The sequence below is a fragment of the Cervus canadensis genome, chromosome 11 (genome assembly GCF_019320065.1).
Source record: "Cervus canadensis isolate Bull #8, Minnesota chromosome 11, ASM1932006v1, whole genome shotgun sequence".
Lineage (NCBI taxonomy): Eukaryota > Metazoa > Chordata > Mammalia > Artiodactyla > Cervidae > Cervus > Cervus canadensis.
In genome coordinates, this window is record NC_057396.1 from 4,625,425 (window position 1) to 4,643,468 (window position 18,044).

At 42.2% G+C, this 18,044-nt stretch overlaps 1 protein-coding gene across 1 annotated transcript in view; it reads left to right on the plus strand.

Annotated features, from left to right (window-relative positions):
* Positions 1 to 3,322: 3,322 nt before the first annotated feature.
* The window catches only part of MMP20 (matrix metallopeptidase 20), a 57,900-nt gene continuing 43,178 nt past the window's right edge, over positions 3,323 to 18,044 (plus strand). The window contains exons 1-4 of the mRNA XM_043482237.1: positions 3,323 to 3,454; positions 11,000 to 11,247; positions 15,277 to 15,425; positions 17,490 to 17,615. Of these exons, the coding sequence (XP_043338172.1) occupies positions 3,329 to 3,454; positions 11,000 to 11,247; positions 15,277 to 15,425; positions 17,490 to 17,615 (649 nt within the window). The 5' untranslated portion in view covers positions 3,323 to 3,328. The remainder of the gene's footprint in view (positions 3,455 to 10,999; positions 11,248 to 15,276; positions 15,426 to 17,489; positions 17,616 to 18,044) is intronic.

Sequence of the window (18,044 nt, forward strand, 5' to 3'; positions counted from 1 at the left end):
GAAATACTTACTCCCTTACATTAGTGGTATATTGAAACCTAATTTCTGTATAAACTTTCTACAAAGTCTGCAGGATCCCCAAAACATCAACCCAAACATCAGTAAACATGAAACAGATTGTCAACCTCCAATGTACATATTATTTTTATCACCCAATTTTTCTATAGATACTATGCTTTCCACATTTCTCTGGGATATGGTCTCTCATTTTATTATCTTTTAGTCATTGACTTGCTTTGATATGACTTTTTTAGGTTGGAATGATTTGAATTTAACTTAGTCTTGACACAAAAATTGTAGAAAGCAAATTTTTGCTCCCCTGTGAAGAGAAATTATCTTCTAGGATGAGAAAATACCTAGAAATTATCAATTTTTGCACTTAACAATCAAAGGGTCATACTTGGGAGTATTGGGATTTATTGAGTTCATGCAAATGAAAACTGGATGCTGGAATCTTCTAGAAATATCTAGATCATATTTTGTGTTGGTTGCTCAGTTGTGTTTGACTCTGTGACCACAGGGACTTTGGCCCACCAGGCTCCTCTGTTCATGGAATTCTCCAGGCAAAAATACTGGAGTGGGTTGCCATTCCCTTCTCCAAGGAATCTTCCCAACCCAGGGATCCAACCCAGGCCTCCTGCATTGCAGGCAGATTCTTTACCATCTGCGCCACCAGGGAAGCCCAGATCATACCTTATAAGCAGTTATTTTCCTCAATTTGCATCCAAAAATGGAATTTTGTAAACTCTTTGGAGTTCTGGAAATGAGAGCATTTTCTCTCAATTGGTTCAGAATTTCTTGCTGCCATTCCTCCACTTCCTATCTGCACTGGACCATCATGATAAACTGGAACAGTAGTGTGGGGAGAAAACAGGGGAATGAGATGAGCAAATGGAGGGAAGTTTGAATGAGTCATTCATTCTTTGTTCTTCAATTGTGGCAGCTGCTATGAAGTTACAGTAGTAAGCAGCATACTGTAGAAGATAGGAGAATATATTGATGGAAATTTTGAATGATTATTGTAATAATCTTTTCCTTTCCTCAGACCAAAAAGTGGCAATGAGTATATGTGTGTATGTTCATTCATTCATTTATAAAACAACCTTAAGTGAGACTTGTATCATTCATTCTTCAAGGAACAGTATAATTCAGTTAGTTGAACTAGTCTATTAGATCTGTGATTTTCTTTTTTCTTCTGAGGATCATGTTTTGTGTATCTCACAGCATATAATGGAGATGATGTTCACATGTATAACAAATTCTCATCGAGCACCTGGGATTATTCACCAGACCCCCATACATGGCCTATAACTCCACTATTTTCTCTTCATGTAGGAAAGTATATCACCATGCAACAGAGCAAGAGAGAGAGAGATCACCTAGGAATAGGCTTGAATCTAATCATAGTTATTCTAATATCTAACTAAGACATTCACATGTTTTTATCACCTAACAAATATTAGTGTTAAATTATTTGCAACAGGCTTCACAAATGACTTTAAATACCAGAAATGCCACACTGTTGCAGATGGCAAGGGCGATACTGAATACTTTCTGTGACCAGGATGTTTTTGGCATTTTGTATATCTTGTTCATTTCATAATCCTGTTCACTCAATTACTCCAATGGTTTTCCAAGCATGCATCAGAATAACCTGCACAGGTTGTTAAAACATATATCCTGGGTCCCAGTCCCAGAGTTTCTGATTCAGTAATTCTGGGTGGGGCCTGAGAATTTACATTTCCAACAAGTTTCTTAGTAATTCATTGATTGAGCATTCATGTATCCATCAGTCAAACCAGGCAATCCTAAAGGAAATCCACCCTGAATATTCACTGGGAGGACTCAAGCTGACGTTGAAGCTCCAATACTTTGGCCACCTGATGTGAAGAGCTGAATCCTTGGAGAAGACCCTGATGCTAGGAAAGACTGAGGGCAGGAGGAGAGGAGGGTGACAGAGGATGAGATGGTTGGACGCCATCATTGGCTCAATGGATATGAGTATGAGCAAGCTCTGGGAGTTGGTGATGGACAGGGGACCTGGCATGCTGCTGTCCAGGGCATCACAAAGAGTCGGATACCACTGAGCAACTAAATAACAGCACATCTGTTCAAAGAACATTAATTAAAAGCCTACCCGGTGCCTGGTATCAAAGTAAAAAGATAAATTGAACATTATTTTGTAAGAGCTGATATCTACTGAGCACTCTGCTTTGTTATGACCTGATTTACTCCTTTATAATAATTCTTCAAAGTAGGCACTTTTTCCCCCTTTTTTTCAGGAAAAATTACATAGCTGAAAAAGATTAAGTAACCTGCTCAAAGTCATATGGACAAGTGTCAGAACTAGCGCTTGAACCCAGGTCTACTGGATGCAAGTGGTGCCCACAGACATCTACATGCTATGCTATCTCTGTAATGTGATGAGCTTGCACACAATATTACTGTTAGTCTTTTGCAGATTTAAACAAATTGATGTTCAGAGGTTACATAACTTGTCCAAAATCACACAACTAGAAAGTATCTTAAAATTCAATCTCAATTTGTTTGATGCCAAAGTGATTTTGCACCATTTCTGCATGCATTTCTGCATTTTCTTAGTCAAGATCCATCTAAATCAGAGCCAGGAACAAGAGTATGACTCTAGTTAACCAGAGTGCACAGAGAAGGGGGAATTTAATGTCTCAGTTAACAAAGAACGTCTCTCTTGCGCTAACTTATTCAAAAGCTTTCTAACAGTTACCAGTGTACCTTGCACCCTAAGTCAGCACAGAATAATGTACTGTTTCCTTGATGACTCAGGATCTTACGTGTCCCAGCACCATCATTATAAGCAGCATTCGTTTCTGAGAAATGTCCAAGTGGATGCAGAAGAAGGTGATTGGGGTGAGCGTGTGGGGAGCCCAGAATTACTAAGGACAAATTAAAGGATATTCCATTTATTTATCTTTCCTGCAAGTAGAATGGACAAGGCCCCAAACTGAGACTTATCAAAGGTTTCAACTGAGATGGGTTCAGATTAATCATGTTTACTGCAATTCGTGGAATTATTAATAGTGACAAACTGCATTAAAAGTGACTGTTTTTCCTCCTATTGCCACTTGATAAATGGCAAAGAATGAAGCTTTCCCTGACTCCTGTGTCCTACTGTGTTACCCCATCATCAGGGGAGAAAGGAGCTGTATAATTACCTTTTGAGACATGAATCATCCTTACTCTGAGGGCCCAGACCTGTTTGACTCTATAAAAGCAGCTCAAGGTTGAAGTGCAAACATGCACTGTCTCGCGTCCCCCGGGGTTGCTATAATTACCGATCCACCAAGAGGAGATGAAGATGCTCCCTGCATCTGGCCTTGCTGTCCTCCTCGTCACCGCTCTGAAGTTTTCCACCGCAGCCCCCTCCCTGCTCGCGGCCTCCCCCAGGACCTCAAGGAACAACTACCACCTTGCACAGGTTTGTGAATCTTTGCACAATTCCCTCTTCCCCCTCCAGCCCCAGAAAATCTAAAGGGGATAATAATAAGAAAAGCATGAAAATCTGTTATGGTTTTGAAATCATCTTCTAAGTCCACTGAAGTCTGATGGATACGATTCCCTGTACAGCTAAGACTGGTGTCTAGTATACGCTGAGTGTCTGTGTTGCAAGATTGCCTAAATAAATGAATGAATATCTATCCAGGTATTTTGCTGCACACAGAATTTGAGGGGGCTTGCAAAAATACAGGCATTACAGAAAGACAAAAGAAGTGTTTGAGAAACAACATAGAAGGAAAACTAAGGGAAGAAAAATAAAAAACAAAGTGTAAGATTTGCATAGTAGAGGTGGATTGCAAATTTAGCGCTAAGATTCCTAACAGTCACAACAGAAAGATTTCCTGTGTTCACTTTTCAGAAAAACAGCTCTTATACTCAGGGCAAATTTGATCAAAATTTGGAGTGAACCGAATTTTTCTTGGATCCCAACCCACTTCTCATGCCAAGGTCTTTCCTCTCTAAATCATATTCCCAAAGTCCCTTATTTACTTACACTTTCTGTACCTTTCTCTTTTAAAATCTCTCCCAACTGACTGTTGGCAAGGATCTAATACAAATAATTCATTCAGCATATCAGAATTCCTTCAAAGACTAAGAGTGACTCCAAGTGATTCAATGTATATTTGCTTCCAATTGTTTTGGGGTATTTTGGGGGGGGAGGGCGGGGGGGAGGGATTTTTTGCTTTTGTTTTTTTTACATTTAAAGAGAGGTGGCAAACTTTAGCCTAAAGAAATAAATCTTCAATGGAGGAATCTCCAACGTTAGTGAAAGGTGTTTAGTGAGACTTTTTTGCACCAGGACCTCTGTTTTGTGTATCTGTCATAAAGACAGCACACTTGTGATCGCAGCCCTGCTGGGGACTGCTTTCCTACCTGCCAGGCTACACTCGTGGGCTGCTTCGCAGAGCTGATCTGTATACACAGCGTGTCCCTCCTGATGGCTCACGCCACTCTTCCTTTCTAACTGATCAGTCCCCCGCCCACCGGTCATTCAACGTTTGAATATCAGCCCTCCATATAAACAGCACAGTGGATGCCGAGTACAGACCTGTTGAGTTGAACGTTCTTTGACTTGAAACCACTTTCAGATGAACTAAATTCTAAATAACATATCTCAGAATACTAACTGGGTCTATTTCCAATCGTATTTTGCCACCAGACTTTGCCTCCCTTCTCCTGACATGTAATTGTCACTTATCCAGTTTCATGCCACTCTGATTCAGACACTAGTCTTTGGGGTCTCCAGAAGGAGTGTCATGCTGAGATTAGAACTGATCTGGTGGCTGAAAAATCATGGTTTTGTCCAGGTTCAGACAAGCTATGGTCATCAGGCCCAAACAAGCCACCCTTGTTTATTTACAAATCATCTACTGCATTTGTACCACAATGGTGGAAATCACATGGTGAAACAGAAAATATTATTGGACTTTCAGAAAACAGTTAACTGATCCCATAGTGGTCTATGCAGGAATAAGGCCAGCCAACCTTGAAATAAATCTATCCTTGCTAAGGGTATTGGGAAAGAATTAGGTGTCCTTGGAATGTTAGGGATCTCTAGTGACTCCCTGGGGCTTCCCTGGTGACTCAGATGGTAAAGAAGCTGCCTGCAATGTGGGAGACCTGGGTTTGATCCCTGGGTCAGGAAGATCCCCCAGAGAAGGGAATGGCAACCCACTCCAGTATTCTTGCCTGGGAGATCCCTTGGACAGAGCAGCCTGGCGGGCTACCGTCCATGGGGTCGCAAAGAGTCAGACATGAGTGAGCGACCGACACTGTCACTTTCAGAGTGACCCCTTATCCTTCCTCTCCAAAGCAAGTCAGCCCCCTGCAGTCTCCCTCACGGCATACTTGGGAAGACCTTCGACCAAAGAGCAAGGAAACTTGTTGACACCTGGCAAACAGGCCTTCTCCTGCCTGCAGTGGCCCTAGGCATCAGCTCCGGGCAGGAAAGGGTATCACTCTTCAGCAGGCTGGTATGATCTAGGCAAACCTCCCAAGTGCATCCCAATGACTAGAAAGAATTACTGTCCCACCTTACAGTTTAAAGAAATAGCTAACAACTCAGGCAACAATACAACAACTGAAACAACATGAAAATAGACCTTATTTCATAAAACAGCTTAGGTTTATTCATTTAGCAATTATTTATTGAATGGCTTCCCTAATAGCTCAGTTGGTAAAAGAATCCACCTGCAATGCAGGAGACCCCAGTTCGATTCCTGGGTCGGGAAGATCCACTGGAGAAGGGATAGGCTACCCACTCCAGTTTTCTTGGGCTTCCCCAATGGCTAAGCTGGTAGAGAATCCCCCTGCAATGTGGGAGACCTGGGTTTGATCCCTGGGTTGGGAAGACCCCATTGAGAAGGGAAAGAGTATCCACTCCAGTATTCTGGCCTGAAGAATTTCATGGACTATATAGTCCATGGGGTCTCAAACAGTCGGATATGACTGAGCAACTTTCACTTTCACCCTTTCACTTACTATATGCTATGTGCCAAGGCATGTTCTAAGCACTGGAGAAACATCAGTGAACAAAACAGGTAAAGTTCCGTTCTTCCAGCACTGACATGGGGGTGACGGAGGAGTGGGAAGGGCTGGGAGGAGACAAACCAGGCAATCGATAAGTGTCCATGTGATGTTAAAAAATAAATTTACCAGGATGATAGAGAGTTACTAGGGCCCTGGAGGGGGAGGGGGGCATTCTCACCTGAGTAGTCCAGGAAGGCTTCTCTGAGGAAGGGACATTTGCAGTGAACCTGAACTCTGTAAAGAACGATGTGGACCTGAACTTCTCGGTCGTGTGAAGATCTGGAGACAGAACTGTCCAGGCAGAGGAAAGAGCGAGCGCAGCAGCCTGGGGCAGCAGGCCAGATGGCAGGAGGACACCACCGAGTCCAGAGTCAGGCCAGCACACAGCGGGGACTGGGAGCTTAGGCCGGGCTAAGCACCTCCACCCTGCTTGCTTTTCTCTTGGTCGCTCACCAAGAGATAGCAAACGGTTTCCCGTGCCTGGGAACTCCAGGCAGGAAGTGTTTCCAAGTGCTATTCACTTCCTCCACCCAGGAACAGGAGAGTCTGTTCTTGAAAAGATAAACAGATTTTTACTTGATTCATTTCATGCTCACTTGTATCTTTTCAATTCTTATTGGCTAATTATCACAAAGGCTTGGAAAATGAAATAATTAGTCTCATCGTCCAGAGTTTTAGCCTATTGTTTGTTTGTTTTTAAATAGCAATATCAATACGACATTTAATACAGGCTGTTAAGTTGTCCTTAAAATAATAGAAGCTTTTAATATCACATTATTATGAACTTAAAATTGAAAAAAATAAAAATAAAAAATCTTCCAAATACAAATTGTTAAATTCAGGGGCCTTTACTACCCTTTTACTTTCTGTGCATAAATATATTTTTAAATCATCATTATACTCAAATTTTGGTTCCTTCCTTTTTTATTATTATATCATAATAAAACTTTGATGTTTATATGTTCATAAACATCATGTTTAATAATGACAAATATTTCAGAAAATAAGTGAGCTATAATTTGTCCCATTTATTTTCTTGGCTACATGGAATATCTCCACATGAATAAGATTTCTGTGAACATCTTTGTACATCAGCTTAATCTAAAGGATTACTTTTTCAGGATAGATTTCCAGAAGTGGAATTAATGAGTAAAAGGGTAGGAACATGTTAAGGTCTTTTGATACATTTCAAAGCATTTTCACACTGAGCATCTCATTGGATCCTCACCTTGGTGTGGGAAGGATAGACACCGACCCCATCTCATAGATGAGAAAACTGATACTAAAAGAAATTACAGGAATTGCCCACACTTTTTAGAACCTAGGATTTAACACACAGGGCAAAATTCACACAGTTCCATTTCTGTGACTTTGCCAAAACAGAAAGAAATGTTGAAGAAATCTTATCTTGAAGTTCATCTTCTCTTGAGGAGCACTTAAATCTGAGCTTTAAGCTCGTTCCTCCCAGGAGGGACACTCGGAAGGCACACTTACTAAGAGCTGGGCAGGATACGAGCTTCTGGGCCTGCTCTCCAGGCCTCTGCTATTCTTATCTCTGGAAAGAGGATCACCCAAACACCAGCGACAGGCTCCTGTGGTTTTCCCAGTGAGGATGAGGAGGTGGAGGCACGTAGGACAGTTCTGGGGAGGCCTGAGACCCTTGGCCCAGCTGATCCCACAACCAAGAGCTGAGCCAACAGCACACAAGTGTTAGAACAGAATGCACAGTTCTAGGTGTGCACCTTTGTGCCTAACTGAACATTTTGACTCTGGAAAGCATGCTAAAACCTTGTTGGTAATTTTAGCAATAAAGTGCATAGAAAATATTGGCCTCTCTGTACCACAGAACATCTGATAATTCTTCAAAGAAGCACATTTGCTATATTCTGCCTAAAGAATAAGAGCTCAAATGGTAACCGAACATCCACCCTGTGTCTGGAATTGGGTCAGGCCATGGCCATAGCTGTGAAGGCATCATCACGCCCAGCAGGGAGGACTGTGAGACCCCCGAGTGGGAGTGAGGAGAAGGCCATGGACCGTGTGCACGGCGGCCAGTGCTCCATCCTGTAAGAGCCGTGTCCCGCGGGAGCACCCAGTGGGGAGCAGCTCACCCGATCCCTGCAGCAATCGTTACTGATTCTACCTTTACTTCACTGAAGATGGTTTGCATCCTATTTACTATCACTGGCCTTAAACTTCTGAGCTGCAGGCTTAGCCTCTTATGTGCATTTTGAAGAAGAACCAATTTATTGTAAGAATTTTATAGGTTCATAGAAAACATATATATAAAACATATATGATTTTAAAAGTATTATTCTTTATTCCATCACCAACATATAAGAACTGTTAATCCCTTAGTTTATATTTTTTGAAATACTTTCTATGACTTGGGGCTGGGACTAGGACAAAGGACTGCTGAAGGCTGGATCCTATCCTTATTTAAAATTTTAATTTTTTTTCCACCGTGAATTTTTTTTGCCTTAAGTTTTTTCCAAACATATTGCATTTGATATTATTTTTCTGGATCGCTGTGTTTTTGGCAACCCCCCCCCCACTTCCTCACCTCATCCTAGTTTATCACTGTATATCTGTGTGCATTCATGTGCACACATTTCTATTTACAAACTTGGCTTGTACTATAATAATAATAGTGATAAATCTCTTTTCACTTAATGCATATTAAGCATCTTCTTCAGTTCAGTTCAGTCACTCAGTCGTGTCTGACTCTTCGAGACCCCATGGACTGCAGCACGCCAGGCCTCCCTGTTCATCACCAATTCCCGGAGTTTACTCAAACCCATGTCCATTGAGTCAGTGATGCCATCCAACCATCTCATCCTCTGTCAGCCCCTTCTCCTACTTTCAATCTTTCCCAGCATCAAGGTCCTTTCAAATGAGTCAGTTCTTTGCAGCAGGTGGCCAAAGCATCTTCTTATGGGACCATATTTTGTGAAATCAAAATTAGAGTTTAGAGTGTAACTGTAACATGTAACCTAACAGGAAACAAAATATTTGAAATTTAAACAGCCACAGAACATATGGAGCACAGAGCTCCACACAGAGCTCACCTCTGAAGTCTGTAATTCAGACTATGAGCGTTGTATGACTGCAGCATCCGCTTGAGCAAACAGAACAGCTCAGAGAATCACCGTCATCTTGCCAGAAGAATCAGAAACATAAATGCGTGTATCAGATAGCTTAATGAGACAGGGAAATGAAAGCAAATAGTCACACCTCTGTTTCAGGGCACCTCCCCTGTGTTTCAGGGCTCCCTCACCCTTTTTCTCCTCTTGGGTTCTCATCTCACTAAGATTTTACAAAGAACAACCACCAGGGAAGTGAGGTCAGCCTACAAGCAGGCCAAAGACTAAGGGCTGGTTGAGTCCACAGTAAGGACACAGTAAGGACTCACAGCACCTTATCTAAACAAGTGAGTCTTACTCCTTTTCACTTTTTGCTTAACAATTACAGCTTATGTTGATACCAAATCTTTGGGATACAGGAAAGGATAAAGACAAATTGTCACCCGTAATTTTACAACCCAGAGATAAGCAAGATTAATATTCAGATATATTTCCTTCCATTATTTATGTTACTTATGTTCACTATATTAATAAATTATATATGTGCTAATTACCAATACATTGACTAGTGTGTTAGCTTTAAATGTTAATATACAGGCTAACATTATTATTGATATATTAACATACAGATATAATAAACATGAACATAATACATATACATTATATGACTTGGTTTATGTATGAAATTGTGATTATAATCTGTATAAAGGTTTCACTTCTGCTTTTCTCAGTGTATTGCCATTCTATTGAATCATTATACATGCCACTAAATATTTTTCAAAAATGTGATGTGAGCAGAGGTCTAGTATTACTTCATATCAATATATAATAATGTATCTAACACATTCCCTATTGTTAGATATTAAGATTACTTCCAAAATTTTATTATTTATACATAAATATATTTAACAGAAATGAACAATGCACATAGTTTATATAGAATATAATAAAGCACATGGTTTCTGAATATAGTTCATATGATATACAAATAATATTATTTATATTCAACACCCTATTGCATATAAATATAAACATTTATGTTTAATAAAATGCAGGTATAAATCTTTAGCTGCCTTCTGTTTTCCTGAAACGAGTTCGGTGGGTGAAATTCCTAGGACAGCGGCAGCCACTAAACCTGCTTTGGCATGACTATGTTCTTCACGTCACCCGAGAAGTCATACAGAGTGTTTTGAGTGATATGTTAGGGGTTGTAAGCCTTTAAATGCAAATGAAAACATTATATTTATGACTAATTTTTTAATATTTGCTTCAAGGGACAAACAGTCAGTCCTAGAAAACCTGCCCCTTGAAAAACACCCCACGTATTGAACACACCTGAATTATTTAAACGTCTCAGCCAGAAAACAGATTGACACCTATTACTTTCACATAATATGAGAGATCGCATTATGAGGCCTCACAGAGTTAAGAACATACTAATCTTGCACAGTGTATAATGAAAAGGCGACTCTAATAGCTGCTTACAGAGAAATAGGATAGTTTTATTTTGCAAACTGGTAAAGACTTCAATACAAATAAATGGGCTGTGGGGATAATGTTCACATTATTTTCTTTCTAATTTTTTTTCTCTTAAAATAGCAGTTCATTGTAGAAAAACCACGAAATGCATGCAAATAAAAAATCTAAAATCCCACCTCCCAAAGATAATTGTTGTTAATAACTTGGACTTATATATCTAAGCTTTATCTATGCAAATATATCTAATATTTTTCAAAAGTTGCAAATGCTGTGCACACTGCCTTTAGCATAACAAGAATACTGTTCTGTCTTACCTGAGCATGAGTGTTGCTCAGAGCTTGTGCTGTAGACGTCAGCCTGCCTCTCCGTTTCAGGCGTACCTTGACAAGTATTACACAAAAAAAGGAGGGCCCCAGATTGGGGAGATGGTTGCAAGAGGAGGCAATTCCACGGTTAAAAAGATTAAGGAGCTGCAGGCGTTCTTCGGCCTCCGAGTCACCGGGAAGTTAGACCGAGCTACCATGGACGTGATCAAGAGGCCTCGCTGCGGAGTTCCCGATGTGGCCGACTATCGCCTCTTCCCAGGTGAACCCAAATGGAAAAAAAATACTTTGACATACAGGTAATGAGATCGAGTCTTTCCAAATTCACAGAGAAATAGCCTCCCTCTCCTTCTTTTCTTTTAAAAATATCTTCCTTCTGATGTGTATAAAAATCATGACTCGCCCAAACCATAAGAGAGAATAACTTTTTTGGTCTACTCTTTAGACAATGGAGAATTCACAAGAAAACATGACCTCAAGATTGTCGTAATGAGTGGCCATTTTAGGTATGACAATTTTACCAGTTTAGAGACAACACATTTTTCCACAAAGTAAAAGAATCTTGTCTAAGATTAATAACCTGATGGTACCAACCAGTTTTCTTAAAACAATCTTCTAAATTAGAAGTAAGAAATTTATTATTAATTCCAGAAATAATTTATTTGCAATTTATTAAATGTCTGCCATAGGCATTCAGTTTTGGAGATAAAAGGTAAGTACATCATTTTCCCTCGCCTTTTGGGGAGAAATACAAGCAAATAGCCGCAGCTGCAGGTGAGAGATGGGAAACCACAAGTCCAAGCAGAGAGCTGCGGCAGCATGTGGAGGAGCTATCAGGTCTCCCAGGGATGGCCCGTGACATCCGCGCCTGACCCGAAGGCCACGCGGGAGCTGGCCGCCCCGAGGCCCCGGCTCCCCCGTTTCCGCCTCATCCTCCGCCGCTCCCACACGTGAGCCCAGCCCCCGGGGCCATCCTCCGGTTTCGTCCTGCCCCAGGGGGAACAAGGACTGTGCATCACCCAAGGGGACTCACCCAGCCCGAACCGACCCCCGCTCTGTGCTCTGATGTCTCAGGCCTGCGCTCCAGCCCCGCAGCCCGCAGTCCGCATCCATTTGCCGGCCCAGTGCTGGCTTCCTTCCCCGCTCGGTCCACCTCCGATAGACCAGCCGTGGTGCTTCCTAATTATTACGGTGCATTTTACTGTTATCGATGTTCAGGAGGTGAGTTAACAGCTCTTAACTGTGTGATGGAAGCTCATCTCTTCCCAACTTGACGTTCGCTGGTGGCAGGTTGGTTGCTGAAGAGTGTTTCCAATACTGTAATCAGCAAACCCTGCGAGGGGAGGGAATAGCTACAGAACGAGCTGTTAAACTGTCCCAGCACTCCGGTGACTCCTTGTGACAGCTGAGGGCCCAAACCCAAGCAGAGATCAGATGATTCCTCTAGGCCACTTGTTAGCTGCTATGAGCCTTTGCGTCCATAAGGTGGCACTCTAGATACAGCTTTAGTCTCTGCTTCAGTGTAAGAATGCCTCAAAGATCTTTCTTGGGGGGAAAAAAAAACACCTAAAAGAAACTGAACACCCACGAGATTACGAGGTAAGAAAGGAAATTTTTATATAAACTCATGAAGTCTTTCCCATCATCTCCTAAACTGTGTCATAGGAAGTTTTCCTAAACTGTGTACACTTTCCTAAACATTTCCTAAACTGTGTAAACATTTCCTAAACATTTCTGAGCACGTAGTTTGTGCTTACGTTTGTGCTAAATCACTTCAGTTGTGTCCGACTCCTTGCAACCCTATGGACTGTAGCCCGTCAGGTTCCTCTATCCATGGGATTCTCCAAGTGAGAATACTGGTTGCCACACCCTTCTCCGGGGGATCCTCTCGACCCAGGGATCAAACCCAGTTCTCTTTTGTCTCCTGCATTGGCTGGTGTGTTCTTGACCACTAGCGCCACCTGGGAAGCCATAGTCTGTGATTACACACAGCAAAGACTAGGGGATAGATCAAGCTAACTTGGGATTTGAAGTATAGTGTTCTTGTGGTAATATTCTTTGGGCACTTCCCAAAACCCCTCAACACACCCACACTGACCATCCACTTCCTCCTGAACAATTCTCCTTCTCCTCCACTCCCCTTCTCCAAAAAAAAGGAACTAGAGGCTCCCTTAGCACTCTGTGTAGCTACTGGATCTCAGAATAACTTCTTTTAACATAGCCCAGAGGACTGAAAGGACTTCCCTGTAGCTCAAACGGTAAAGAATCTGCCTGCGATGCAGGAGACCAGGATTCAATCCCTGGGTCAGGAAGATCCTTTGGAGGAAGGGAACGGCAATCCACTCCAGTGTTCTTGCCTGGAGATTTCCATGGACAGAGGAGCCTGGCGGGCTATAGTTCGTCGGGTTACAAAGAGTCGGACAGAACTGAACAACTAACACACACGCAGAGGACTGAAAGGGCTTCCCAGGTGGTGGCAGTGCTAAAGAAGCCTCCAGACAAAGCAGGTAGACGTAAGAGATGGGGGTTCAATCCCTAAGTCGGGAAGATCCCCTGGAGGAGGGCATGGCAACCCACTCCAGTATTCTTGCCTGGAGAATCCCATGGACAGAGGCGCCTGGTGGGCTACAGTCCATGGGGTCACACAGAGTCGGACACAACTGAAGTGACTTAGCATGCAGAGGACTGAAATAGATAAAATATACCCTAGTGCTTATGTGCATAAACTTTGGAGGCATAAAGAAGTGGGCTCAGTTCCTGACTAGTCATGAAACATAGGGTGATACTATCATCTCTGAAGGCGGCTGTGAGGGTTAGCGGGTGTACCACCTTGAAAAGTGCCCGGAACCGGGTCCAGCCCTTAGCGTGTGTTCCCAGAACGTCGGCTGTCATCACTGCTGCTGTATCGGTCTCTAGACCCTCTGGGTGAGGACCTCTGTCCATGTGCTCTTCCTTTCTGGTGCATCCCTTCTCCATGCCTGTTTTCTCCAGCCCAACACACACAGGCCACTATGTGGGGATGGATAACTTATCTACAATATGAGAGATGCTGACTATACATAGCCACGACAAATCACAGATTCATGTTATGCAGTGGGAGTGGCAAATTCGGAAAACACTAACTGGTCCCTTTAAGAGTCCCGGTTCCCATTCTGGACACTCTAGCTCCCTCCTCTTGGACCCAGTTCCTGGAGTGAGAGATCTTATTCCTTCCCTCTCAGTTGCTGGGTTTAGCTATTTCCCTTCCTCTCTGTGGGACATGGTCCCCTCCTCTGGGGCCTCCGAGACAACCACTGTTGATTTCTGGCTGAGACTGCACCACCTGCATCAGAATAGCATGGGACACTTGTTAAAATGCAGATTTCTTGATCACGCTTGTGTGTTTAACAAGTTTTCTGAATTGTTATCACAGGTCCTAAACTTTGAGAACAACTGAGTAGGCCCTAAAAAACGCTAGCTTTTATTCATTAGTTCATCCATTTAGCAAGTGTTTGTTAAGCACCTAATATGGGCAAGGGCCAGGGCTAGAACCTGGAGAAGTAGACTGTGAGTCTGGCTCTCAAGGTGGGCATTTACAGAATTTGCTTCTAACTCTGCACCCACTATTGAACCTGAGCCCAAGGTCCCAGGTTGCAGTTCCTTTCTTTCGCCCTTCCTTTATGGCAGCTTAGAATCCCCAGCCCCTGTGTGCCAGAGTGGCACGTCCTAGAAAAACACCAACGGTCTCTACCCACTGTATCCAAAATGCTCTATCCTTCTGTGCCTTGATGAAAGAAAGACTTGAGCTTTTTTCAGCCTAAGTAAGCATCCTTGTGACAAGCCACCACTTCCTCTTTAAGATGTACATTATTTTAAGAAAAAACATTCCCCCTTGGCCCTGGGGAAAACCTTCTTGTCTTTGAATAAGAATTTGCAAAACCTCAAAACCCTTTGTCTTTACTTTTTACAATTGAAACATTTTGGTCCCTTTAGGGGAAAAAGATCCCTTCTCAATTAAAACCACTTTAGGAAAAATGGACTTCTAGCTACTCATAAGTTACACAGGTATTATTCTTTCCAATTAGTGATGTATAATAACAACAAAAGTCAAACTGTTTCAGCGTCAGAAATCTCAAATTTTTTTTTCACCCCTTCATTTTTCTTATGTTAGCATGTTTCAGTAAGGTAATAAATATGAAAGCAAAATAATCATTATTTTTTAGAAAAATCTCTAAATTGTAGATTTATGTTTCACTATTTTTATTTTCAATATGAACTTGACGTAATTCTCACTTTCTTCACTTGGGAGCACTTGTTAAAAGGAAAATGTGTTGCTTCTGTATTGACAGAATATCCAAGTACACCCCTTCCATGACCCCTGCGGAAGTGGACAGAGCCATGGAGATGGCCCTGCGGGCCTGGAGCAGCGCCGTCCCTCTGAACTTTGTCAGAGTCAATGCGGGCGAAGCAGACATTATGATCTCTTTTGAAACCGGAGGTACTGTGGTACTTCCTGGATTTTGTCGATTAGTCCAGAGGAAAAATATTTCAATACTTTTCCTCATACAATGTTTAATCCATGTGAGCAGCACGCTCCTTCTCAGAGCTGTGAAGGGCAGAGGCCGAGATCATGGCAAAGTCACGGCCTTTATCTAGTCAGAACATAGAGCCGGGGAGTTGTCCACATGACTGAGCTACAGAACAGCCTCGGCATAATCCATTTTCGCCGTGGCATTGCCCCGTCAGGGACAAGTTCTGTCAGGTTTAGCTTCTTGATGGCTGGGAGACCCTCTGCCCTCACCCCATCCCCATGATGGTGTCCATCGCTCCCCTTCATGTTAGCTGAGGATCTGCCCCCTCTGAATCCTCTCTGAGGGTCAATCCCACAGAGCTCCTGAAGCTTTCCCGGGCAGCGGCGGTTAGGAGGGCGGCTGTCACTGCTGTCTGGCCCTCGCTTCAGACGCCTGTTGGTGGAGTTGCCAGGCCTGCCACCAGCCTGCACACTCCATCCCTCACTCGCCCCTGTTTCAGAGAAACAGGTCTAGTAGTAAATGAAGGAAAGGCCGTGTAAGTCCTTTCCCTCTCAGCTTTCTCAGAGTCAAGGTGAGTATCCCTGCCTCTTTCCCTCCACAGATAACCTTTCTAAGTGTCCTCTTTAAAGTCTTTATCCTAATTTTAATCTGATGTCCCTGGGGAGAGACATGCGTAGAAGCTGGGAGAGAGGATCAAACAAGTCCTGAGCTGGAGCCCTTGAGAGGTGGCCTTGGGGTGACCTGGCCCATGGTGGGTCTCACCCCTCCCGCAGGGTCAAAGCTACCCCCAGGGAAGTGGCAGGGCGGTGTGGCTTGGGGCAGCTTTGGGGATGATGGAGTTAACATCTGGCTCTGTCTTGATCTTCCAAGCTGGTGCTCTGTTCCCTAAAACAAGCGGACTGGGCACTCTGCTGCCGTTTAACCAGGACCTCAGGGCATGTACTGATTAAACAACACTGCCCTGAAACTTGGGGAAGGGTACACCAGAACTTTGATTTGTTGGTTTTAAATAAAGCAAGGTATTCTCACCAAAATTCTGAAAATCTGTGAAATGTATTCTATAATATCCCTCATTTTATCCTTCCTCCTTTTTTATTATTTTGTAATGAACTTTTAAGTAAAATAGACACTAAAACAAAAGCCTATTAAGCTTTAAAAGCTGTAATTTTATAAATACTTCTGTTGCTTTCAAGAGTTTTATGCAAAATTTATAACAAGATTACAGAGAAATTTTCTTTCTTTTTTTGACACATCCTTAAATTACATTGGGCTGTACAAGCAGAAAGCACACGCTCGTCCAATTTACTATCATTGTCTCAGCCAGATCATATTTTTGTTTTGTTTTTTGTTAGCAATTTTTTTACATATACTTTATATATAAGTATATATAAGTTGTGTTAGTTTCAGTTGTACAGCAAGTAATTCAGTTTTTTATATATATATTCTTTTTCAGATTTTTTTCCCTTATAGGTTATTATTACTAAACTATACTCAAAAATGTTGAGTATAGTTTTCTGTGCTATGCAGTAGTTCATTCTCAGTTACCTATTTTATACATAGTAATGTGTATACGTTAATCCTAAACTCCTAATTTGTTCCCCCCTCACTGCCACCCCCTAAATAATACGTTGAAAGCACTTGGCCAACATGCTCACAGTCCAGTGAGTGGACAAGATGGTGGCTGAATAACCATCTGCCTTTCTCCTTTTGTGATCTGCAGCATGGTCATAGTCTACAGTAGGCCTTGTGCCAATTAATAGTGCAACAAATACAATAACAAAAGAACATTTTTAAAAATTTGTAATGCTTACTATCTTTAAAATACAAAATATCGCTTTTACTATTTTAATAGATCACTCATTGGCATGTGAGATTTCTCTTATTAAAAAAATGAATATTGAAAAGTAAATCTATTTGTATGAGAAATGTCAGTGCTCCTCAAAAAGTTGTCCATTCCCTGTGATGTTATGTACCCCTCAAAATTTGCTAGAAAGACTAAATCCTGTTGGCATTTCTCCCCATATGTCTAGATCACGGGGATTCCTATCCATTCGATGGGCCTCGAGGGACTCTAGCCCATGCATTTGCACCTGGAGAAGGCCTGGGAGGAGATACACATTTCGACAATGCTGAGAAGTGGACTATGGGAACGAATGGTATATATGCACAATTCACCATAACCTGGAAAATATTGTACCTTCTTCTGGGCCTCCATCATGAAACCTTGAGGTTCAACGTCCCAAGCCACCCTTTAACTAGGGAGGCTGGCTAGGAAAAACAAGTAAGCCAAAAATCCAAAAGGGAACACCATAAGGGAAAAGATCCATCCTCAATTGTGCTGTAGATTTGTCTGATCTCTGGTTCACAGGGTATAATCTCGAGAAACAGCAACCCCCTACTCAACACACAGCAGTATTTTTCTTCAACTATGTAGTATTTTTTGTTTCTTACTTGTACTTGGAAATAGGTCACATTCAGAAATGACCTGAGAAGAATTAGTACTTTACTGAGAAGTGCCATGGGCTGGGTTAAAATTTCTAGAACATCATGCATGTCATCTGGAAACCTCCAGTGTGAAACATGGG